The 23,136-nt window shown below is 38.2% G+C and overlaps 3 protein-coding genes across 11 annotated transcripts; 1 reads left to right on the forward strand and 2 right to left on the reverse strand.

Moving 5' to 3' along the window:
- Position 1: 1 nt before the first annotated feature.
- On the reverse strand, positions 2-11,750 carry LOC131330892 (phospholipase D delta-like). Of its 2 annotated transcripts, XM_058364637.1 has the most exons (10): positions 10,574-11,747; positions 9,252-9,368; positions 7,832-8,026; positions 7,166-7,450; positions 7,004-7,072; positions 6,718-6,865; positions 2,581-2,729; positions 1,853-2,023; positions 1,200-1,400; positions 2-640 (listed from the first exon to the last, which is right to left on the reverse strand). In XM_058364637.1, the coding sequence occupies exons 1-10, from the start codon at positions 11,468-11,470 to the stop codon at positions 347-349; spliced, it is 2,526 nt and encodes an 841-aa protein (XP_058220620.1). In that variant the 5' UTR covers positions 11,471-11,747; the 3' UTR covers positions 2-346. The 2 variants fall into 2 exon arrangements, with proteins under 2 accessions (XP_058220620.1, XP_058220621.1); XM_058364638.1 differs by lacking the exons at positions 2-640; positions 1,200-1,400 and adding an exon at positions 1,438-1,723 and having other exon boundaries at positions 10,574-11,750.
- On the forward strand, positions 4,195-8,549 carry LOC131330893 (uncharacterized). 6 transcript variants are annotated; one of them, XR_009201280.1, is made up of 3 exons: positions 4,195-4,325; positions 4,437-4,563; positions 4,675-4,799. XR_009201280.1 is itself a non-coding variant. In XM_058364640.1 (3 exons), exons 1-3 carry the CDS (start codon positions 4,274-4,276, stop codon positions 8,372-8,374), a joined length of 390 nt encoding a protein of 129 aa, XP_058220623.1. In that variant the 5' UTR covers positions 4,195-4,273; the 3' UTR covers positions 8,375-8,549. The 6 variants fall into 6 exon arrangements, 4 of the variants coding, with proteins under 4 accessions (XP_058220623.1, XP_058220622.1, XP_058220624.1 ...); XM_058364640.1 differs by lacking the exon at positions 4,675-4,799 and adding an exon at positions 8,164-8,549; XR_009201279.1 differs by having other exon boundaries at positions 4,203-4,325; positions 4,434-4,563.
- An 838-nt stretch (positions 11,751-12,588) lies between the features above and the next one.
- On the reverse strand, positions 12,589-21,144 carry LOC131330894 (uncharacterized). Of its 3 annotated transcripts, none has more exons than XM_058364645.1 (15): positions 21,005-21,144; positions 20,550-20,661; positions 18,984-19,095; positions 17,420-17,532; positions 16,706-16,828; positions 15,757-15,956; positions 15,224-15,299; positions 14,754-14,840; positions 14,455-14,535; positions 14,256-14,288; positions 14,094-14,147; positions 13,970-14,011; positions 13,658-13,736; positions 13,504-13,574; positions 12,589-13,069 (listed from the first exon to the last, which is right to left on the reverse strand). In XM_058364645.1, the coding sequence occupies exons 2-15, from the start codon at positions 20,646-20,648 to the stop codon at positions 12,977-12,979; spliced, it is 1,263 nt and encodes a 420-aa protein (XP_058220628.1). In that variant the 5' UTR covers positions 20,649-20,661; positions 21,005-21,144; the 3' UTR covers positions 12,589-12,976. The 3 variants fall into 3 exon arrangements, with proteins under 3 accessions (XP_058220628.1, XP_058220626.1, XP_058220627.1); XM_058364643.1 differs by having other exon boundaries at positions 20,550-20,734; positions 21,005-21,140; XM_058364644.1 differs by lacking the exon at positions 21,005-21,144 and adding an exon at positions 20,772-20,998 and having other exon boundaries at positions 20,550-20,734.
- Positions 21,145-23,136: the final 1,992 nt, after the last annotated feature.

Consider the following 23,136-nt stretch of genomic DNA (forward strand, 5'->3'; position numbering starts at 1 on the left):
GTTTGAATTGAGAGCTTAAGCGTGACAAAAATTCCACTCTCACAACATCTAAAGATATTCCGTACAATTCTGTGTTTCTTTGTGGTATGAGTTACAGCAGTGCTATAAAAGAATCACACCGGAAACAATGAGAACTTAAATCCTTTGTACAAGTATCGGTTTTCGATCGGCCAATAGACCTGGTGAATATCTTCCCATCTCTCAAGACTCTCACGTAATCTAATAGCCGAATATGCACCGGAACACATGTACAAGTAAAAGTGGGTACAGAAAATTGAGAGGAAACACTGACAAGAAAATGGTACACTCGTAGTAAAAAATGGACAAGAAAACTATCGGAAAAAGGCTACGTCGTTAAAGCATCAGGGAGGTTTGTTCGAGCGCCAATCACCTTTCCCCCTACATCAGGGAAATTCTCTTGTCCAGGCAAGGGGCCTACCTTACCATTGACGTCTACTTCCACCGGGTATCTGAGAAGATGGCCCTGCAGCCGAGTGAATTCCTCCGAGCTGAACCCCTTCCAGTTTTCTTCAGCAATCTTGTTCACGCTTTTCACACAAGCCAAACTGTGGGGCTCCTTGAAACACTCGTCTAATTTCCCCAAGTGCTCTGCCCAGAGCGACATTCTGTATCCATATACCTGCAATTGATAGACAATAAGGTTGGCACAACTGCGATTTTATGCACTATTGTGATGGGAATAATAAACGAGACGAGAAAACAGAACAACCACTCAACAACTGAGGTGATTTATTTGGTTCGGCTTAAAGCTTGCATCCATAGGCGAAGAAGAATAATCTTACGATGAAAGAGGAGAATTGTGACAGAGAACATAGTTATCTCTCAGACCAAAAACTATAGAGTCGTGCAGACATATGTACAGGAGAAATCCAACACCACCAAATATATCCAATACACACTGGAAATTCCAATATACATGAGCAAGCCCAACGTAACAAATCAGGCCAATATGCCTAATAATAACAACCCGGGTCGGTCTTCGTAGGTTGGGTCCAGCAGGTTGAAACGGGTTGTAAGAGTTCGAGACAACCCACAACAATTGCTCTGAGAAAAACTATGTGCAGAAATAAATTTTCAGTACCATCAGTCAACAACTTAATTGTGAGTGAATCCAAACAACACCTAAGGATGCAAGGAGACTACGACTAATATCGAGCAACAAGAATGCAGATACCAACCTGGCCATGTGGATGTTTTTTCTTCTTAGCCCAGGTATGATGGGGTTGATATGCGCCCATAGCTATCTCAGTGTCCCTTGAACCAGCCATAGATCGTTGGTTAATATTGGCAGAACCCAAAATCACATATTCGTCATCTACTATCATCCCCTTGGCATGAACATAAATCATAAACCGTCCAAATTTTTGGGAAGCTGACACCTGAATTGTTGGGTTTGGAAAACATAAGTTTAGGTCTATTTCGCATAACGACAACTATATCTATCAAATCATTATGTAGAACACGACTATTTATAGATTCTAATGTTATTTTTCTTGATCAGCTTTTGTTTTAATTAAACAGTTGGATTCTGATGTTAACCCCTATCGTCCATCAATCCATTCAGAGTATGAGTTCAGAAGCTTTATAAGTTATTTAAAACTTGGACCATGCAACTTAAAACTTACTGGAAAGAGAAGAAAATGGGAGCCCATGGATTTTAGACCTTCTACAGTGCAGATTCACAAATCGAGGACAGAGATATCTTCGTATAAGGACCAGCAGATGCAGGAAAATAAAATTACTAATCTTAGTATGTAGTACTTAGGAAACACAGAATATCAGCAGTATTGATAATTGAAACTGGTGGAATAAGTTATGTTTGCATTGTTACCGCATCTCCATTGGCAGAAGGTTGCTTGGTTGCATCTAAACTTTCTACTGGGCATTCTTCTCGATTACCAAGACAATAGAAATTCAGGTAGTCTTTTGGATGTGCTTTGTCAAGATTCATGGCTTTCAGCTCGTGGGCAATAATTTCATACATCATTTGCATAGTTTGTCCCTACAAAACCGAAGAGCCATAGTTAAACTAAGAGTCTTCCTCGCACATGATAAATGTATATTTCACCTACACACAAACATTTATACTATACTTCCAGTAAAACATACTAATTCGTAGTTGCAGCCAGAACTGATTTGAGTTCCTTCAATGTTACATGCCAACTTAAGATGACTTACTCCTCACCAAATTAAAGATTATATATCTTCAGGGATAAGTAAAATATGGCAGATGGCTTACTGCTAACAAAATTAAAGAGTATGTCTTCAGTAATCACAAAAATATGGCACTAAAGATCAGGAAGTGTGTTTGCGCTCAAGGAATACTTAGAGCATAAGGAGCAACTTGCATTAGAAGTGTTGAAGAACAATATGAGCCAATTATAGAGAAACATAGGAATGGAAAGCACTTTATTTTATCAAGAACTTTACCCCGAAACCTCTTCACTGTGACAAGGTTTAATTTTGTCTACTTGTTCACATTGCCTACAATTGCACTTGACTTTTACTTTGTGCCGCTATCAATCCCCTCCATACATCGAATAAACTATATATTTTTACCTGCCAAAACAAAATTTCTTGAACAGATGCGGATGTTGGAACGCCTTCAGGCCACATTGGAATGACAACATAAACTGCAAACCTTTCTTTTGCTCTTATTTTGCTAGCAATCTTTAGCGCCAACTCCATTGGTATTAGATTATCAGCACCTAGACACAAAATAAAGGACAAAAGTATTTTAAAGCAACAAAAGAAACCGGAATGAAATTGAGATGTGCTTAAAATTGCATAACTAACATGCTTAAAGACTTGGATGGGTTTATAATTTTGTAGGCATAAATGTTGAACCGTAGATTTTAATCCACACTCTGAGATCTATATCTCAGATATCGATTGTTCAAGTGAACAATGATGATTGTTTATCTGTAGACTCCTATTTCCGATTTGAATCGTTAATTAAATACTACGAAAGTAAAACCTCCAGTAAGTGAAGAATAAAGAACAGGAAAAAGTAGGGAATAACTTTGTTTTATTGATGATTGGGGTTTAAAACCCTTGTTTCAATCAAAATAGAGAATATACTTAAACATGATACATTTAGAAGGATTGGAACCCTTTACCTATCACTTGCTATGCTTACCCAACAAGTTTAATATCTTGTAGGCTCAACATATATTCGTAGGCTTGTTGGGCCAACATGCCTTTTCTGTAGGCTCTTTATGTGCGCCATTTAGTCCATAGGCCCAACATTCTTAATTTGACGGTATGCGTCAAATTTTAGTTGAAATTTATGTGCCAACAAATGTCCCCTCGTGAGTCATGCAAGCAAATTTGATTGCGCGAGTCACGATTTCTTGGCACTTTTTGAGGAAAGGCGATTTCTTGGCACTTTTTGTGGAAAGGTATACAAGTCCTTGTTTACTTGGACTCCTTTTGTTATGAGCCTTTGGTGGCCTTATGATGGACCACCGGCCGGCCTTTTGATTTTGCAAGGCCTACACTCATAAGCACTTTATTTTTTTCCTGCAACCCTTTTTCCTTATGATGGGCTATTTCTTAATGGAGCATTCTTGCAAGCCTCTTTTTACATAAGCAACCTGGGCAATTATGGGTTTTTTTAGGAGAAGATGATGGCCAAGGACGTGTTTTGAAAATTAATACCTGCCAAGGACATGGTGAGAACATTTGTTAATGTTGAAAATGTCCTTGGCGGGTATTAATTATCAAAACACGTCCTGGGCCGTCATTTTCCCTTTTTTTAGTCTCTATATTGTTGTTGTAGACCAGGCCTCTTTTTTTTGGGTTTGTGTGGCCTGCCTTGTTATGGCTGTCATGGTCTATTCTTTTATCACCAGGCCCGTATTGGATGAGGTGTAAGAGACGTGGGAATTTACAACTGTTATGAGGAAAACAATTCCTGTGGACACTTGTTTCTCTTGGACTCTTGTCTTGGCCCTCATCAGATTAATGCCAAGACTTTTTCTTCCAATCCGAAAGCTCCAACAACTCCAACTTTTGTTGGAAGTTCTCTCTTTCAGCTGCGGATTTTTCCTTTATAGGATCTTTGAGAAGGAGGGTTTGGGAAGGACTCAATCCTTTATGCTTCTTTTAAGAGAACTAGCTCTTATAGAACTCAAAAGATACGTACTGGCTTATCAGATTTCTACCTAGATTTTACTCCTTATAGTCTTTGACAACTACTCCTCTTTACCCAACCTTTCCTAACCGATAAATCGTGTTGGCCTCTCAATATATGGAGCTGCTCCTGCTGCAAAGTTCTGCATATCTACATATTTCTTCTTGTGGTAAGGACTTTCCTGACTCCTTTTTTTTCTTTTGCTTTTTTCCCTTTTCAATACCTGCCCTTTTTCTTTAGTTTGTTTCATTCACCAAGCAAACACCTTTCTTTGCAGAAGACCCTTCCTTTTCTTGCTACCACTGTTTGCTCCTATTGGGAAATGGGGTTGGTGTACCGTGCTGTGAACCATCTGAGCCGTTCATTCGGCAATCCACCCCGTTCCCTTCTACAGATTCCTTGTTCGGGTAAGTCGTCTTTCTTGGAACTTTGTTTCAGTTTTTTTTGCCCCAGCAGCTCCTTTTACTTGCTGCAAATTTCATTTTTTTTTTTCAATAATTCTTTTTCTGACTTTGTAGCTATGTACGCCCTTTTTCCTGATATGAAGAAAGCTGCTTCATTGAGATATTAATAAAAACAGTCCCACATCTTTCCTTCTCTGGCTAAACCCAAACACAACCCCCCTTTTTGTAAGCTCAAGCGGTGGAGCGGGTCCCCTTTCTTTTAATACCAGAACTTAACCTCTCTTTTTTCTGAACTTCTTTTCACTGTTGGCAGCAAGGTCCCATGGCCCGTGTATGTGATGCATTGCACTAGAAGCCCTTTTATGCTATCTTTCTTGAGAACATAATTTCTTCAAAAGAACTGGGCTAGAACCAAGCTGATCCTTTACTTTTTCTATCGAGGAAAGGCCCTTTCATAAATTTGTTTTATACTTTTGCATAGTCAAGCTAAGCTAAAGAAAGCATTTGTCTTTCTTTTCTTTTTTGTTTCTTTTGCTACCATAGGACCCTTTTCAAGGCCTCCTTTTTTTCCTTTTATTTTTTGAGCTTTTCTCTTGATTTTCAAGGCCTATTTGCGCGATCCTACTTGCATCCTTTAAGGTACCCACCAACAGCTTCTTGTGCTTCTTGTTTTCTTAGATAACTATTATCCTAGAGCCCTTACTCACGAAGATGAGCCCAAAGGAAGGATCAAGGATGATGACAAACTTTATCCTTTCCTACTCAGTTATTTAGTGTGCATTTGTCCTATCCTAGGATCTTAACATTTAAGGTGGGCTCTTCATGGGCTCTTCATTCCTCAGTATGCCTATCAATTTGGTTTTGGTCAAACGTGCCTGAAAGGTTTAGATGTGTCTTGCCTCAAACATGCCTGAAAGGTTTAGATGTCAAACGTGCCTGAAAGGTTTAGATGTCAAACGTGCCTGAAAGGTTTAGATGTGTCTTGCCTCGAAACTTTACAGTCCAGTACTCCATCGCAACATTCCGCACTAATGATAGTAAAATGACAAAGGACTGGAGTGCAAAGTTTCGCAGCAAGACACATCTAAAGCTTTTGGGCACGCTTGACCAAATCCGAATTGACAAACGTACCGATTGGACATAAGGCTCGAGGAATGAAGAGTCCCAGGACGAAGGCAAGTTTGTTATCATCCTTGATCCTTCCTTTGGGCTCATCTTCGTGAGTAAGGGCTCTAGGGCTCTAGGATAATAGTTATCTAAGAAAACAAGAAGCTGTTGGTGGATAGAATCTTCTTTTGTCACCCATCAGTTTTCTCCGGATTGAAATGAAAGCATCCCAATCAGCCAAAGACTCCAAAGAAGAAAACCAAGAAGGCCTCTGCTCCGATCATTCTTAACCCCCCTCCTTCTTCGCCTAGACCAAATACTTCACCTTCAAGATGTTCTTCTAGTAGATCTTCGAAGTCTTCTTCTGGTATGTCGCTCCCAACGAGACTTTGTCTTGACAAAGCAACAAGGCCCTCCCCAAGGAGATATCCTCGATAGTATCTTGTTAATACCTTGGAGACCAAGTGTAGCCTTTTGTGTGGGACACTCATTCGTTTTGAATTTGAGGACCCTAATGCAATGACTTCCCCATTGGAGATGATGTTTCTTGAGAGCTTTAATCATCCCACACAAGGGTTTGTGTCGAGACCCTCCTCTTTGGACCAGTTTAAAGCTTACATTGACTCTCTCATTGAAGGCAAATATTTCATTCTCGAAAGCAAAGATGCATAAGACAGTCTAAACAAGTTTGAGAAGGGACGTGAGTTGCTTGTCCTGGGGCGAGTTAAGGCAAAAAGCATAGAGACCCCTAGCCTTGCTATGTCTTCGGAATACTCAGCTTCAGTATCTAATTATTTGCGAGGGGAATCAAAGGATGAGGATGACGAGATTGGGGATGAAGTCGATGACTTATACAATTATACCCCATTATTGGATTGTTTTAAGGTTCTTTACCATCAGTCTAGTTCCGCGAGCATACCTTTATTGGTACAAATGCAGGGGCCACTAATGCTACACAACATGTTTATTACGGATGAACTTTAGTTTGAGCAATCAATACGGGCTGAGCAAGTCAACATTTATGCATATATTTATGGAGAAGGATCTAACCTGCACTCTTGTAGGATGGCCATGCATATGAAGACCCTAGAAAATACTGATTCTCGATGTATATGAAATGCTGAGCAGATCTTATTGCTTGAATATATGCTGTTTGAATGCTCCTGTCTATCACAAGATTTTTTGCACACACTAGGTTCTGCAATAAGCACAGTGTCACAAGCACAACCAATTATTCTAACTGAAAAGAATGCAAATAATTAATAGAACTTTCCAATTTGCTAACTGACCAGTTAACTCAAAGACTAATGAGATTAATAAATGAAATGAGGAAAACCTGAGCCTCTGCTGAATGAACATCTTTTGGAAATCCTTTGAGAGAACCTGAATCTATGGATCGGAAAATCTGTTAACAAGAGAACAACTAGCCAAGATTCAGCACGGAGACATTCCAATCATATAGAAGCTTTGACTGGACGAGATGTGCGTGCTAATTTACCTGCACATGCCAGTTTTGAGGATCATCTTCCTTAGAAACCCACAACTGAGGATCATCATCTGGAACAGATGGGTTAGGACTAAGTATCCATGATATCCGTTCTATCTTTATTAAAGCATCATCATGCCAATGTGATATTCTTTTAAAACGTCGCCCAAACTCTGACCATTTTGTAGCCTTTCTCCACCTCTGCTCAAAGTTTTTGAGCACATCATATGCAGCAGGCCCTTCAATTTTACAATGCAAATCATGCCATGGTTGTCTTGGACCCTTAGATCCTCCTGCCTATTAGAATGAAGAATGTAGGGAAAATCAAAGGTCAAACATTACGTTAATTTTAGAAGTAGCTAACTTCATTTTCTCTGTCTTATGGTCACAGAAACCATTACTTAATGAAACCTTCATAACTACAAAAATAGCAAGATCTACACTTGGGGCTTGAATATGTTTTGGGAGCTTGTGACATGAGTAAATTATTACGTAATTTGGATTCCTTTTATCCCGAGTTGGAGTCTTAAGCAGAGTATGACGCATATAGGTAGGGTCCTACAGGAACCCCACTTTCCACTGGATTGCAGCATTGCTGCCCAACAACCAATGGCATACCAATTTGAATTTTGACCCACATGGGGAGACTTGATAACTACAGATGGATCAACTACTTACAGGTAATGTTGGATTATGATAATCGTCCTGAAAAACAGTGTTGAGATCACGAAATAGTCGATGCTCAGGTGTATCATAGCGACCATCACAGAGGTCCAGACCTCCAATAAAAGCAGTTAGCTTCCGGTTATTTCCATGCGCTTGTGTATCCACAATGACACATTTCTGATGGTGTGTATAGAGGGTTCCAACAACCTGAAGGTGCAAGATGAAATGAGCGGTTCCTTAAGGAATATAATTATACAAATAGATGAAATCATTTCCAAAAGTCCATGTACGGGTTTTATAATAAATAACTTCTGTTACTTCAGCAGGGTTTCTTTTGCCCGCAGGCCCTGCACATATCTAATAGAGATGGATGGGATAACGAACCCAAAGAGGAACATTGATTGCAAGATTAAGAGAAACAGTCAATCCCTTTTGAAAAGGGTAATGCAACTCGTCCATACTCAGATGATGGTAAACTATGTACAGTTGCACACAAGCTATTCTGCTATGTGTGTTGAGATAGGTGCATTCCCAAAGTTCACCATTTTCACATGACAGCAGGGTCACAAATTATGAAGCAAGTTCTGTTTAGTGTTTTGGTCTTTTCCAATGCTTAAAACTAGGCGATATAGTTTGTTAATACAGAGGAGTGCAATGGTGTATTATGAAGGTTCCAAATGGTAACCGAATTTATCTTCTAGCATTTATGATTGCAGATGCCAAGATCTAACGATGCCACCCTTACCATATCAAGCCATAGCCTCACTTCAGGTTGCAAAAGTTCAAAGCAACCCTCACCAAACTCACCCAAACAGTATCTCATAAATTGCCATCTCCTTTTTTAGAATTTTTCACTCAATGAAGAAAGCATTTTGATGGGAGAGGTTGTGATGATATATATTCCATAGCATCAACTGCGGCAGTGACAAGAAAGAAGAAACAAGACAGCATAGTCAATTATTTGAGATATCACCCATCGCAGCCCAATAAAAAGGAGAGGTAGCTCAATACTTTGGTCGCTTTGTTAATTGTTTTCTTTCAAGGAAACAAAAGGAAGTTATACACCTCAAGGTGTTATACACCCCTAGGTGTTATACACCCCAGATTCCATAACCACCCAAGTCGCGAGGTATTTATCTCAAGATAATCTCAAGTAATCATTTATTACAGATGCACATTAGAAAAAGGAAACAAAAGGAAGTTTTATTAACCATAGCTGAACCCAGAGGAGTAAAATTTCTAAAAAAGGAATTGAAGAAGTGGCAGCACATTAAGTAGGAATTGAAGATGTGCCTATCAAACTTATCACTGGGACCAATGTTATGCTCCATGTTCAACATGCATGCATAATTATCAGAATTTATTTTGCTATAAGATTTAACTTGAAACATTAGAAAGGAAAGGAATTACTGGACCACGGTATAAAGCATGCCTGTTGCTTGAAAATGCTAAGCTTACTGCTTGCATATCTAGGCGACAGCACACAAGTCACAGAAGAGTGTTTGAAAAACTTCCGAGTTTCTTCATCATGAGTTCCCATCACTCCTGCCTGCACGCAGATCACTTGTACATCAACATTGAGAAAATTAACCTTGACTAACTTAAAAATGAACCACTGTAATGAGCTATTGCGTTAGTTGAAAACAATACAAAGTGGTAAAAGTAGGGGTCCAGCATCATGCACGGTCACAAATTGTTCCTGTACTCGCTCAACCATCATCTCCTCCTCATTTCCCCCACAAATAAAGTTTATCTTCTTCTTAATAATTTCAGCTCAATATCTAATAAATGCACATGAAGTTGCTAATTCAACAAGTCAGCTAGTAGAATGTAATGCCAAAATCAAAGTGCCAGGGGTTGTCTTAGATAATTTAAGTAGATTTAATCAGAAAAACTGAGTTATTTAGGATCATCTATCAAAATCTTTGATCAAATCAGTGCAAATAATGTAAACCAAACAACCACTAATTTTCTTCTTCTTTATAATTTCAGCTCAATATATCCTACATGCAGATCAGGTTGCTAATTCTACAAAGTCAGCTAGTACGTAATGCAGAAATCAAAGTTCCGGGTTCGTCTAGATTATTCAAGCTGATTTAGTTTGAAATCCGAGTTATTTATTACTACCTCCATCCCAAAATGTTTGTCCGGTCCGCAAAACAATGACTCAAAACCAATGCACTTCTTTCAAGAAAAAATTCAAACTTTTTCCATAAATTAAAAGAACTCGTCGATATCTAGTGAATTGTTGAAATTTCTTTGAATTTTTCTTACAAAAATTGTGTTCTTACAAAAATAATGTCCTCGTTTTGCAGACCGAACAAACATTATGGAACGGAGGGAGTACGATAATTTATTGAAATCTTGATTAAATCACTCAAAATAAGGAAAATCAAACCAGCACTAATTACCTAGACCATGAAGCCCCCAAAATGCCCAAACAAACTCATAGCTATTTCATTACAATGTAGACGCAACAAAATTCTCAAAAACCAAGCATCTACAAGAAACAAACATCAAACAAAGGCTACCATTTCATTCATATAAATAGAAACAAAACCAACCATGCACTAGCCAAAAAAAAAATTTCAAGATTCATCACAATGTAGTCCCCACAAGTAATCCAAGGAAGCACACAACAGACAATCTTCTGCAAACAAATGCTACCACCATTTAACCCATCAAAAGAAACAAATCCAAAGCATTTTTCTAATTAACCAACCAAAAAAAACCCATCAAGATTCATATATATACCGTCTTGATGAACAACTTGCTGTGGGAAGTCTTGTCATCCCAAACCAGCAGCAAAACCCTAACCCCTTCTTGAGACTTGTACTTCAACAAATCACCAAGAATCAAGTCCCCGCCGCTCGGCGACGGCTTGCTCTGCTCCCTCATCAGCCTCACCTTATGGAAAATAGACCACCCAACAATATACACCAAATGATGCGCTTCCAAAATCGCGTGACAAATATCCTCCCAACACTTACCGTGACTAAACACCATTTCCTCCTCCAGCTCGATCTCGGGGAGGGCGTTTTCGGGAACGTGCGCGTCCTGGTATAGAGTCACGTTCCCCCCGTGCCTCACCGGGAAATAACTCCGGTCCACGTCGAACCGGCCCGGATCAGAATTGTTATAAACCGGATTCTCATCGCACGGCACGAATCTCATCTCGAGAAAAACCGCGCAGTCCGGTTTCGGCGGCTTACCGTGGGATCCGATGATCGGAAACCACTCTTTTATGACCTCGCCGGACAAAATCCTCTCCGCCGGGACGGCCGCGACGCCAATCAGCTCGGCGCCGAACACGTCGTTGTCCTTGACCTGGAACTCCACCTGAGAAACCGGATGAGCGAGAGGGACATGGAAATGCTCGTCCCATTTAGGATCTTGGGAGTTGGCGATGACGCGCGTGCGCGCCACCGTGGCGCCGGCGAGGCAGAGGGTGACGTAAGGGTCGCTCGTGATGATCTTGCGGTGGCGGTGCTGGCCCTGCCTGGGCCTGCCGCAGGTCATGTCGAAGGCGGTGAAGCAGCGTCGGAAGCGCTCGGAGAGCATGTCCATGTTCGGTAAGTTCCGAGCTTCCATAATTTTCAGATCCAGATCGCCGTGGAGGTAAACAACTCTTTCTGAATCGCCGTCCGCCATGGGATGTCGAAATCAATCACGAAACGAAACGAATTCGAAACAAACACAAAACAATACCAAGAGGGAAATATGCGGGAGGCGAGAGAGAGGGATCTGGAGGGGTGGGGTTGTTGGGCTGAGGCGGTAGAGGTTTGGCCGCCGTGTGGGGGGTGGTTGCGGTGGTTCAGCCGCGGCGGGAAACGGTTGATAGGAGGAGACGGCGAGGGGAGGGGGACGGAGAGGATGGAGTACGTGTTCCGAGGGCTATTAGGGGAGTGACACGTGGATGGCAGTTAGTTGGAGCGTCCCATGCTGTAAAGGAAATTTTGAATTTGTGGGGTAACGTTTTTAAAAACAAAACGGGGATTTGTTGGGTAGTTGGATCTGTAGGTAAACCTATCTGTAAGGAGTGACTAAGGACCACGATCCCGTCCAATTTCTAATTCAAAATTCTAATATTTTTAAAAGCGGATGTTCGGTTCACTTATGTGCATCTCGATTAATTAAAAATTTAGATAAACTATTGAGCATAAATTCTAATGTAGCTCTAAGGTTTGGAATGATTGACTTTTGTGAAATTCGAACATGCGACCTCATAGTTAAATACTTATGCATAAGTGTCCTTGAACTAACTTACGCGCAACACGAGACTAAATCTCGATAGCCAGAGCTGGCTCAAGCATAAGGCCCAAGAGGCCTAGGTCTTGGGCATCCCAAAAATTTCTATCCCAAACACTTAATCCCCGGATCAAACGAGAAATAAATTCACAATCACTTTGAGCTCAACCCAAGTAATTGGCCTATTGAAGAGAGAAACAAACTCCGGTCCCCCATGATTCCACCAAGAAAAAGACATGTTCCTGTTTGATGAGAAGGTAATTGCCATCCTATCATGCAATTGCACCTTCAATCCTCCTCTCATTCTTTTACTTTGAATAGAAACCTGATGCTCCTTGGTTTAATTAGTAAAAATTTGAGTAAAATTCGATCAATCTGATGTGGGGGTGAAGTGATCAGTTTGAGTAAGGACTGAACTGAGTTGTGTTCTAATGGCACAGCCACCTCTCCCTAGTTAGAGATGAATTGTTATTGCTTTCAAGTCTCTAGGCACTGAACTAACAAAAGATTGAATTCATGTCTAGGGAACAAATACAGAAATCCACTTCTTTTTATATATATAATGGTTCCATTTGAGAATTCACATATTAATTTACAGCTAAAATATTGACTCCACACATGTTTGCATTGTATCCAAAGACCAAAAAAGGAGGAAAAACTAGCACTTTATCTTTGCATTACTACTGCTTTAGCTTCTGCACAGCATTCAACAGAGAACACCTACTACTGGCTACTGCATTTGTATAGTGAATAACCCCCTTTACTATGGAGAGGTTTTCTTTGATATGTACATAGACAAGAAAGGCTTCAACAACGAACACAGAATGTTATGATGCCAAAGACCAAAATAAATTCTGAAATTCGGCATCCACCTCACTCCTGGTTAGCCCAAAAAACACCACCACAAAACTAAGGTTCTACGCAGTCGCAGTTGCTACTGGATTTGGAACTTGAACCGGGAGGAGCGGGATTTATCATGATGCTCTTAGCGAACGCTATCATCTGTACAAAAAAATCAAGTACGCGTATGAATGACTAGTATGACGTATGCGTTTGCACATTCATGAAGAGTAATGGTATCCAAATGGGAAAATATCCAAGGACAGTGGGGATGTATTAAGTCGTTTCGTTTGAGAGAAAGTACCCACCAAAATCGAATTTTACAATGTAATGTAATGTAATGCGGATGTGAGATCGTTATGGTAGAGATTTCTGCATGAAAAATATGTATGAACAAAGGTTTGGATGTATCAATGCACAAGTATGCGTAAGTTATTAATGCTTTGGCAGTTGTAAAACAGTTGATGAAGAACAAACGAGTGTTCCTATGACTCAAGGACTGAAATAGAGAACAAGGCAGTGAAAGTGTGACCATAATATGAAGCCCATCACTGACAAAGTACATATAGTAAATCCCCATGTGAAACGGATCTTACCACAGCAAATCCGGCACACGCAATGCTGAAGCCAGGGAAATGAAATGGTGGATTCCGAGAGAGAAACAAAGCTGGAATTCACACAAAGACTTAAAATCGTTTAAATTGATCCTCAGACCCAAAGAAGAAGTTCAAAATGTAACGTCTCATTTACCTGTTAGAGGACTAAATACTAGAGGAGAGAGAATGTTGGCAAAGGAACCTAGGCCTGAAATGCAACCTTGAGCCTTCCCCTTGAAAAGGATGCGGCAGAAAGAAATAAGAAAGCAAGAGAACGGGTCAGGAAAACAATGAAATATCACACTGGACGGTACACATGTTAGTAATTTACTCAAGTCTCGTGACTGTATGGTATTGGTTTCAGTAGTGAAAGATACAACAATGTATCATAAGGTATGTTGTGGCTTCACAACTCCAACATGCACAACATAATCAATGAAAACCACCACAACTCGTCAAGAAATACCTGCTCATGGGGTCCTACTTGTTTGGATGCGATGCTCCGTAACTGCACAATTTTAGAGTCACTACTCACTAATGACCATAAAACTACTCATGAGTGAGTTTCAGATTTGACGTATAGAACTTACAGCCGGCTGAGCAAACACTGACAGAACGTTGAACATAGCAGCAGCATAAGGTACCTACAAGACCCAAATTGTTAGCAAAATTAAGTAACCAGAATCCATTAGATTACTTATACATTGGTATATAAGAAGACTTGAAAAGCTTTATGAGCTCCAAGGAAGTACCCAGGGAGACCATGCAATGCTGTAAAGAAACATCTGCAACGAAGGACGTAAAGATTAAATAACTTCGCATTTATTGATAGAGTATCGAAGGGGTTAGAATATCGAATAGAAGCAATTTTACTGGTGTGGAAATGACATTGGGCTCGCATTAAAATATATCATTTAAGCTGAGTGAGTAGAGAGCAAGCCACATGCTTACATGTGCACAGGCGAAAAAGAGCCCGATTGAAAGCAGCTTCTCCTCTGCTATCACTGGAGCCAGCATTGGCATCAGAATCATCTGCAGAATTCCTCTTGTGATCAGATAGGTGTGCATAATATGGAGCTATTAACACTGTATCTGAATAGTACTATTTATACAGAATGCCTTGTGAGCGTCAAAATCTTTCATTTCGAAAAGTAGAAAGCCCTATGTATTGGTATTGTTAGTACCCAAAACAGCATGAGATGAAACATGAATCACAACCAAAACGAAGTAGTGCAAACTGCAAAGCATACCTGAGATATGATCCCTCCAAACCCAGAAATTATCATTAAATCAGCAAATTGGTCCTTGTTAAAGTGAAAAGTGGACCTTAGGTAGTACTGCAAAGCATTTAATTCGAGAGGTCCGTTAAAACAAGTACGAATGCCCCCCAAGTCTTAAGGTACAAGAATGTAACCATACGAGCAAAGTTACTGATATATATTAATCCATCAAACCCAAGTCATGCTTTGAAAAACTGAAATGATACAAAATTTCGAGCTAGCCTTAAAATGGTTTATATAAGAAATAGCGAGCAGGTCAGATGTATAATCTTCATTCAGAATTCACAATGATAGGTCCCTTTATTTCGTTTACGATTTTGTAGAGCTAGCCTTAAAATGGTTTATATAAGAAATAGTAAACTTCGAAAGGGAGAAGATGCAAAAATTGTAATGCAGCGATATAGAGGAAATGTTTTCTAAAAAGCATCGGAAAAAAGTACCAATATCGAGTCTCCAAGGGCAACATCCCCAATACTGACGAGGAATGCTACAATAGCTGTTTGCCAAAATGTCACGCTGCAAAATGATTCACAGAAAAATCCACCCAAGTCAAAGGCAACAAATAAGGAGAAAGGTATTTAGCACTAAGGAGAGATGTACAAAAAGGAATAATTTTAGCTTTCAAAAGAAGTTAAAATTGCTCGAGAAGTTGAAGCAGAACATGCTCTATTGAAACAGAACTCAGGTAATATCAGAAAGTCAAAATGGCTTAAGATGCAGAACTCAACATTCTACAAACTAGTGCAAATTAAAGAAAGGCCGAAATGATCTAAAAAATGGGCTCCTTTTTCAACATTCAAACCAAACAAAACCGAATCAAGGGTCCCAAGTCCCAACCAATTGGGCCGGCTGCAAGAATCCGATTTTTTCATTTAGTTCTGTCAAGGTTTATTCAACATTCAAACAGTTCTCAAAGAATCAAGAAGTCAGAGGTTTAGCTATGCTAAAATTGGAGAGAGTGACTCAAATTCACCTGCTCCTTAACAAGGAGACGGAATCATCAAAGGAAGGCATTGTCTTGAATATCTTGACACTAGTTTTATCTTCATCTAGAAGGCTGATATTTACGTCTCCCTTGGTAGAGTGCAACGCAGAAATGCTGACGTCTGCAATCGACTCCGGGAGGAAAACTCTCATGTATACTGTCGCTATCATTGCCCCTACTGCAGAAACCTGACCATTGATACAACAATGTAACAACTGCTGCAATACACATAAGGGGATACATACGGTATGTACGTCTTTGAATCACATTAGTAGTAGTATGTTACTCTCTCGTCCCATTTTAAATGCTCCTTATTGAAAACCGTATAATTTAGACCTCAAAATAAAAGATTTTGGGAATTAAGTTTTAAATTTTTCTTACACTATTCAAAAGTACTCATTTGAGATCTTTTGAATGGTGCAAAAATATTCGAATATATATTTCCAGAAATACTATTTTTTGAAGTCAAAATGCATGACTTTCCGTAGGAAATGAGACTGGGGAGTATAACTTTGCCTTCATATTACAAATATTTAAGCAAATGTCATAAATTTCTATACAAACTATATGCATGATTTGTTATGCAAAATATCTCAAAATTTAAAGCATGAGGTGCATTCCGTATACACCCAAATAGAGGCGTGTATTATAGTATATTTTTTATTATAAATAATAGCGGTTGGAGGCACACCCTCGTGTGTGTGCATGTGCACGTGAACATATTTGGAGAGTGGCCACTAAGAGTGGGGTGGTTGTTTTTTGGGTGTGGAGAGAGTGGTTGAGTTTAAGTGATTTTACTATTTTGCCCTACGGTTAATTCATATTACAGTAAAATAAGAGGTAAAATTTGAATTTTAATTAGGACAATATTGAAAATCACTTTATATATTAGAATAGTAGAGAGAGAGAGAGAGAGAGAGAGAGAGAGAGAGAGAACCTGGAAGGTTAAAGCAGTGGAGATGAAGCGAGCAGATAGGTTTCCGGCTACGAAAGCGGTTGAGGTGATACCTGATAGGATTCCAAAAGCCGATGTCCGTCGATTTTCCGGAATATTATCCGCCTGACATTATTATTATAGCATAGTACGTAAACACTAATAAATACTACTCCGGAATGGTGAATATATATAATCTGGGGTAGAACAAAAACCATTCTAAAACTATCCAAATTCCAAACAGCTTCCTTTAGCTCAGTCTCACGTAACATTGTGAAATTTTTAGCCTTGTTTAAATAATTTAAATGGCGGTAGCAGACTATGTAACCAATGACACGTAACGAGAATTGGGTGTCGCAACTATAAATTTTTTAAAAATATTTTTGGCGCTGGATCACTTGAAGCAGCCATAGCGATCATGAATCGGACGAAAAATTGGATGAAAAACAATACGTAACTGGAATCAGCTGATAGGGTGTGAGTTTTTGATAATGTTGGTATAGATGTGAAAGTACCAAAAAACTGCTACGCATGCAGCAACCGATATTTAAATCCTTAGGATGATGATAATGACCGAAATTCGAGCGAATGAGTACTTTTAGCATTGTCGGTTACCCTAAATCATATATAAATGGTTTCAGTGGAGTAATAAAGAACAGTAAAATATACGGGTGACAAATATTAGAGAAATAAAGAGAGTGTGAGAGTGAGACTGACCACATAAGCAAGGGCAAGACACTGAACACTTCCTTCACAAAGCATGGAAGTGATAGTCCTGAGCGCATAATAGGCATAGAAGTAATTCTTTGTCCTGTTGTACGCCAATATGGCTGCACTAGAGAACAAACAAACAATAGTACGTACTACTCCACAGTTAGTTAACACCACATTTAGTTGTGTCTCCCATACTGTATTTGATTTTGTGCTTTGAATATTGGATAGAATAATGCAAGTGCACAGCCCAATATCTTGGCAGTGGTGCATGCCTACATCGATCGCCTTCACTTTTAGTTCAATTCAATCCCTACTACTCCTTCCGTCCCTTTTTTTGTGTTCAGTATTCCATTTTGGGCTGTCCCTTAATAAGTGTCCATTTTGGAAAGTTAGAGAGGTAAAAGTTGGTGTATTGTCTATTTTGTCCCTAAAAGTAGATTTTATTTTGAAAAGTTAGTGAGTAAAAGTGTAATGATGATGGGTAAGTAGGGAAAGTGGAGGAAAAAGTTGATGTGAAAGGTGTAATGATGATGTCTTTTTAATAAGTTGGAGTTACGAAGTAGGACACTTAAAAAGGGACGGAGGGAGTATCATTCATTGGTTGACTCAATGGCACAAAGTTTAAGTACTTACTTTGTTCAGATTTGTTAGTTCATTTTGGGGATTCCAAGTTATTAAGGAGACAAAATAATATTGATTTTTGTAAGATAAATTTTCTTTTTTGCCCTTCGATAAAAATTTTGGCTCAAAAGTGAAGTTTTAAATATTGATATGACTACATAATAAAAAAGAACAAAAGTGCTAGATACAAAGAATTTTTACCCGGAAATCACTCAGAATGCACTTGTGGAGGGTATTTATAACCGATCACCCGGAAATCACCCAGAATGCACATTAATGTGACTCTATGGACAATCTTTATAGAAATTAAAAAAGCATGTTTGTGGACTAACAAATGCGGATGGAGGGAGAATCTTATGGGAGCGATTTAATGCTTTATTTTATTCTTGATTACTTATGTTGATAGTTTTGGTTAATTAAAACTACCCATACAATAGTTTGATTTAAAAACTACCCATATGCTTATTAATTTTACTTTCCTGTTGATAGTTTCGCTTATTTTACTTCCTGTTGATAGTTTTGCTTAATTAGTTTAGCTAGTTCCAGATTTTTTAGACTAAAGCATCCCTGTCGACGAAAATTAAGTTTGAACAAGACTAGAAACTCAGACATAACAATTTTGCTTTTCGTGGATTTTTTTATTCAAGCGCTAAAATATTACTATCAATATAGATTGAAAATGTCATTTTCATCGCGTCCTGAATAAGTTTTCTCTATTTAGAATTCATTGGTCTTGCTATTGTCAGTCCACTGGGCTGATGATAAACACACTAGAAGGCAAGAAAAATATGTATTTCTGTTTATTTTTTACACTCTTTAATACACATTCACATACCTATTATTAATGGGTTGATTTTAGAATTTTTCGTTTTTCATTTGTGAAAACAAGTTTTTATAGTGAAGTGAGTAAGTTGCAAGAGGAGCTAAAAAGGGAAAGTACATATACCAAGTGGAATGATGGTGAGAGTCATGGGGATGGTGAGCAGAGCTTTCCTCCCATATTTGTCAGAGAGATTTCCAATAAGTGGCATCATCACTAGAGTTCCCAATCCTACAAGCTGCACAATATCCACACCTTCCAAATTTTATTATCATGTTTAAATTAGAGATGACATGATCATTCGCATCTTATTCTGTGGACACCCGCGATCCTGTGACCTACCCAACCAAACAACCACTTAATTCGAGTCTTTGATATTAAAGTAGACAAAAGAATACAAAATAATTATAAAAAAAACTACTAACTATATATTACTGCTCATAAAAAAAAGCCCAAAAAATCTAGTGGAAAATTTGACTTAAATACTCGTAAAACAAGAATAGCATAATGTTTTGAAAATCCAAAGCGTGGGGAGACCGCAATCACCAGTCCCTTGCTACATCATTGACATCATCTCAATAGCTCAAATCAAATTAATGATTTGATAAATATTCAAATACTGATTACTTTTAATCACAACCTGTTTCTGCTTAAGAGTTTGTTATATGTCATTTTCACAAGTAATTAATCAACAATAAGGCCTAAAGTACTGTGTTGCGTTTTCACATGGTGCTCTTTGCAAATAATGTAACGACAATGAGTGGGGCTCACATAATACTTTATTGTGTAACTCCTTATCTCGGGATAACCAATGATTTTAAAATATAAGTTTCTGGCCTGCAAAGAGTTGAGAACCCTTGCCAAAAAAAACAAAAAGAAGTATCAAAAGAAAGGATAGTTGAATATTTGGATAATTAGCAAAATATGGGGTAAATTCGAGATAAATTTGCTTCAAAGGTAAGCCGGATGCCAACCGGTAACACCAAGACTGTAGTCTGTAAGACAAACTCATCGACAACAACAATATTCTGTTCTCATTTCGCAAATCAAAAAACCAAAACAGATATAAAATTCGATAATTCTACGTACCCACTCAACTTATACCGAAATTACCCCAAAAAGAGAAATTATTGGTAAAGTAAATCTGAACCATTAATTTTTCCTTTTTGGGGTAAGTTTTCTTGGTATGTAGCATTGCTATTTAAAATTTTAATGAGAAATACATACACGAAAATATGTGCATAGAACATGACACAAATATGTCCAGACAGTCCGTTGGCACGTTGGTCGCTGATTATTTTGTGAAACTCAACGTATTGTATCGGACGGTTCTTGAGACAATTATATATGTCTCAAGATAGTGCACATAGAAAGAAATACTCCTTCCGTCCCAAAACATTATTCTACTACGAAAAGACATATGAAATTTCGGATAAAAAATAAAGTCCTCGTGTACATATTTTTTCAAATTTCTTCCCGTCAAATTAAAGAACTAATTGTGATATTTAAATCGGTGAGAATAAATTTTAAAAATCATGCACACAAGTACGTTATTTTTTGAGAGGGAAATTGCACCCTCTTTTTTTTTTCCCGGTGGGCTAACATTTTGGGACGAAGGAAGAAAAAAATATATATAGCGAAAAGGAAATTAGAGAGAATTAGCCCAGGAAGAGCGGAAAAGGACGTACGTACCACTTGTTGAACTCCGGTGAGGTAGATGGCAATAGAGCACTCATCTTCTCCGGGACAAATGGCTGACATAGTAACATCGGTTATGGCCGGAATCACCATGAATGTGGAGTAGCTGTACAAGAACACCGTCATGAAAAGAGGACTCAACCCTATCAGCTTTTTCACCTCCATCTCTCTCTCTCTCTCTCTCTCTCTCTCTCTACAATCAAAAAATACTATTACCTAAACCAAAAGCCCAATAGACTCTAACCCACAAGTGTTGTATTTATATGCTCTCATATTGATGATGAACAAGTGCTTTGCATCTATTTATGTTCATAGCTTTCTCACCCCTCCCTCTCAGTGCATCTATCTATAATCTATCTACAAAAGACAGAGAAAGAAGAAACACCAAAAGGGGAAAGCCCAATCGATTCAACCTAGCTAAAACTAATTAATTCCCTAGTGCTTTGTACCTAGCTATTTGTGTTCATAGCTTTCCCATCTATATCTCTCTCTCTCTCTCTCTCTCTCTCTCTAGAGGAAAAGGCCCATTAGACTCAACCTTGAAGTGATTCCCTCAAGTGCTTTGCATTCTCTATATTTATATACTTGTGAACTTGGTTTGCTTGAATGCGTACATGTTTCCTGTTTTTGGAAAAAAATATTATTATGCAAGTCGGTACCCCCCTTGACGAAAGGGACAAAGACATTATCGAGTTAAAAATCTTACTTTGACTCTTCTACTTGTTGTAGGACATATTTAAAGAATTACTCCGTAGAAAATAAAATTCAAGATCCTTTTTTTCTTTTGGTGATGCAAGGTGTCCAGAACCAGCTTGCACACCTCGGACTAATCTCTACAGGTTCTTCCACACTCATTTCACAGGCTTACACGTAAGAGGTGAGATGGCTCTAAGAGTTGTTGGTAAGAAAAATCGAACTCGAAACCTTAAATTAGAGCAAATACCTAAGTTTCACGCCAAGACCACTTGACCAAGCCTTTAGGAATTAATAACAAGATCCTTTTGATACAGGATCCCACACACAAACTTTGTTGTATTGGAGTGTATTTGATGATTCATGCCATAAAGTATTGAGTAAAATACGAACTATCTATATTATAAAATAGGATGGGTATCTTCATCTCTGTCCAAAATTTATCTACCCATACAAACAAATATCCTAACCAATCATAGTAATCTAATATTCTAAAAATTTATGGGATAATTGTCTCAAAACTGGAATTTTTTTGAAAGGATCCTTTTAATTAAGACATGATTTGTATTTTGTGAAATGAATGAAACCTAATAAAACATTAACGGTAGTAATGAGTAAGTTGAACTTTCTAATTTCCTTTTACGTAACAGCCAAAACAAAAAAATCCTTTTACGTTAATTTAGATTCCAATTAAGATTTTCAAATTTCACATCTATATCTATTTAATATGGGAGGGTGGGAGGGTGGTTTTTTAAACCTTATATTTTCGACCATAGAATCGGTACACATTTTTTCTACGGCTGAGATTACAGGGTAGTAGGGTTAGCGATAAATTTGGAAAGAACCTATGTCTATATGGTACGAGATTAGATGATATTTGTTAAAATTATTATGCAGTTTTAATGCAAGGATTGAAAATTTCGAAAAGGAAACGTAATTCATCCGTCCAACTAATGAAACATAATTAATCTGTCCAAAAAGGAAATGCAGTGACTGAAGATTTATTTGCATAACATGTCCAACTAATTCATTTCAAACTCAATTTTCATCCGTCCATATATTGAAGCATGATTGATCGATTTAAACGGGAAAGACAAATTAACATAGATAAGCGTTGTAACTTTTGATTGCCGATAGGAAAAAACATCTATGTTGGTCCCTAATGATTGAGGCGTGAATGGTGGAGATGAAGGAAAACCTAATTTGATATTTATGGTAATAACGAGTAAATTATTAGGTAAAATTCAAATGATAAACAAACTTAATTACATGGTTTCCTTGTACAAAATTACACAATAATTACATGGTTTCCTATCTCACAAAAGAAGTTACTCCTATTGGGTAATCTATCAATCTTTTAGAATTTTGAAATCTGTAAATCTTTTCAAACCCTATCTTTTCAAAATTATTCCAAACCCTTTAAAATACCTATCTCACGTTTAAACGTGAGAGGAATACATACCTTGAATAATTCTTTTGGAACTACAGGTTAGATTCTAACGGTCTTTTTCCATTTGTTATTTTTTTCAGCCTTGCTTGAATTGTTTGGATTTTGCTTAGTTAAAGAACGATGTTAATTTTTTTCCACGTTGGGTGAACATGCCATTGTAGATTTCTTCGCTCGAGTACAAAATTAATTTTGAGAGCACAAAATTAATTTAGAGAAAGACCGATCAATTTTCCAACTTCAGTGTAAACCCTGATTTAATGTTTTTAGTTTTTTGTGTTGGCTAATAATCTTTTTCCCTTTTCCGACGTTGTGCATGAATGACCAATCAATTCTTTTGCAGGATGGATCGAGAAAATATTAACCCGAATGTAAATCACTCCAACAGAAAAAGACAAATACTTTAAAAGCAAAGTTTCAATTTTTGCTTTGGCTTCGAAC

This window comes from Rhododendron vialii, chromosome 6a (assembly GCF_030253575.1).
Source record: "Rhododendron vialii isolate Sample 1 chromosome 6a, ASM3025357v1".
NCBI lineage: Eukaryota > Viridiplantae > Streptophyta > Magnoliopsida > Ericales > Ericaceae > Rhododendron > Rhododendron vialii.

Bases quoted from the DNA above. Each gene is read 5' to 3' on its own strand.
- LOC131330894 (XM_058364643.1), bottom strand. From the start codon at position 20,720: ATGGAGGTGAAAAAGCTGATAGGGTTGAGTCCTCTTTTCATGACGGTG. The intron at 16,829-17,419 runs GTCAGTCTCACT...TAATAATGTCAG, and splicing joins GTCTTGCCCTTGCTTATGTG to GCGGATAATATTCCGGAAAA. The intron at 14,841-15,223 runs GTACTTTTTTCC...AATGCTTTGCAG, and splicing joins CCCTTGGAGACTCGATATTG to TACTACCTAAGGTCCACTTT.
- LOC131330893 (XM_058364639.1), top strand. From the start codon at position 4,274: ATGGAGCTGCTCCTGCTGCAAAGTTCTGCATATCTACATATTTCTTCT. The intron at 4,326-4,433 runs GTAAGGACTTTC...CTTTCTTTGCAG, and splicing joins TCTACATATTTCTTCTTGTG to AAGACCCTTCCTTTTCTTGC. The intron at 4,564-8,163 runs GTAAGTCGTCTT...TTTTGCCCGCAG, and splicing joins TCTACAGATTCCTTGTTCGG to GCCCTGCACATATCTAATAG.
- LOC131330892 (XM_058364637.1), bottom strand. From the start codon at position 11,470: ATGGCGGACGGCGATTCAGAAAGAGTTGTTTACCTCCACGGCGATCTG. The intron at 9,369-10,573 runs GTATATATATGA...ATCTGCGTGCAG, and splicing joins GCAAGTTGTTCATCAAGACG to GCAGGAGTGATGGGAACTCA. The intron at 6,866-7,003 runs GTTTTCCTCATT...TGCTTATTGCAG, and splicing joins TTCATTCAGCAGAGGCTCAG to AACCTAGTGTGTGCAAAAAA.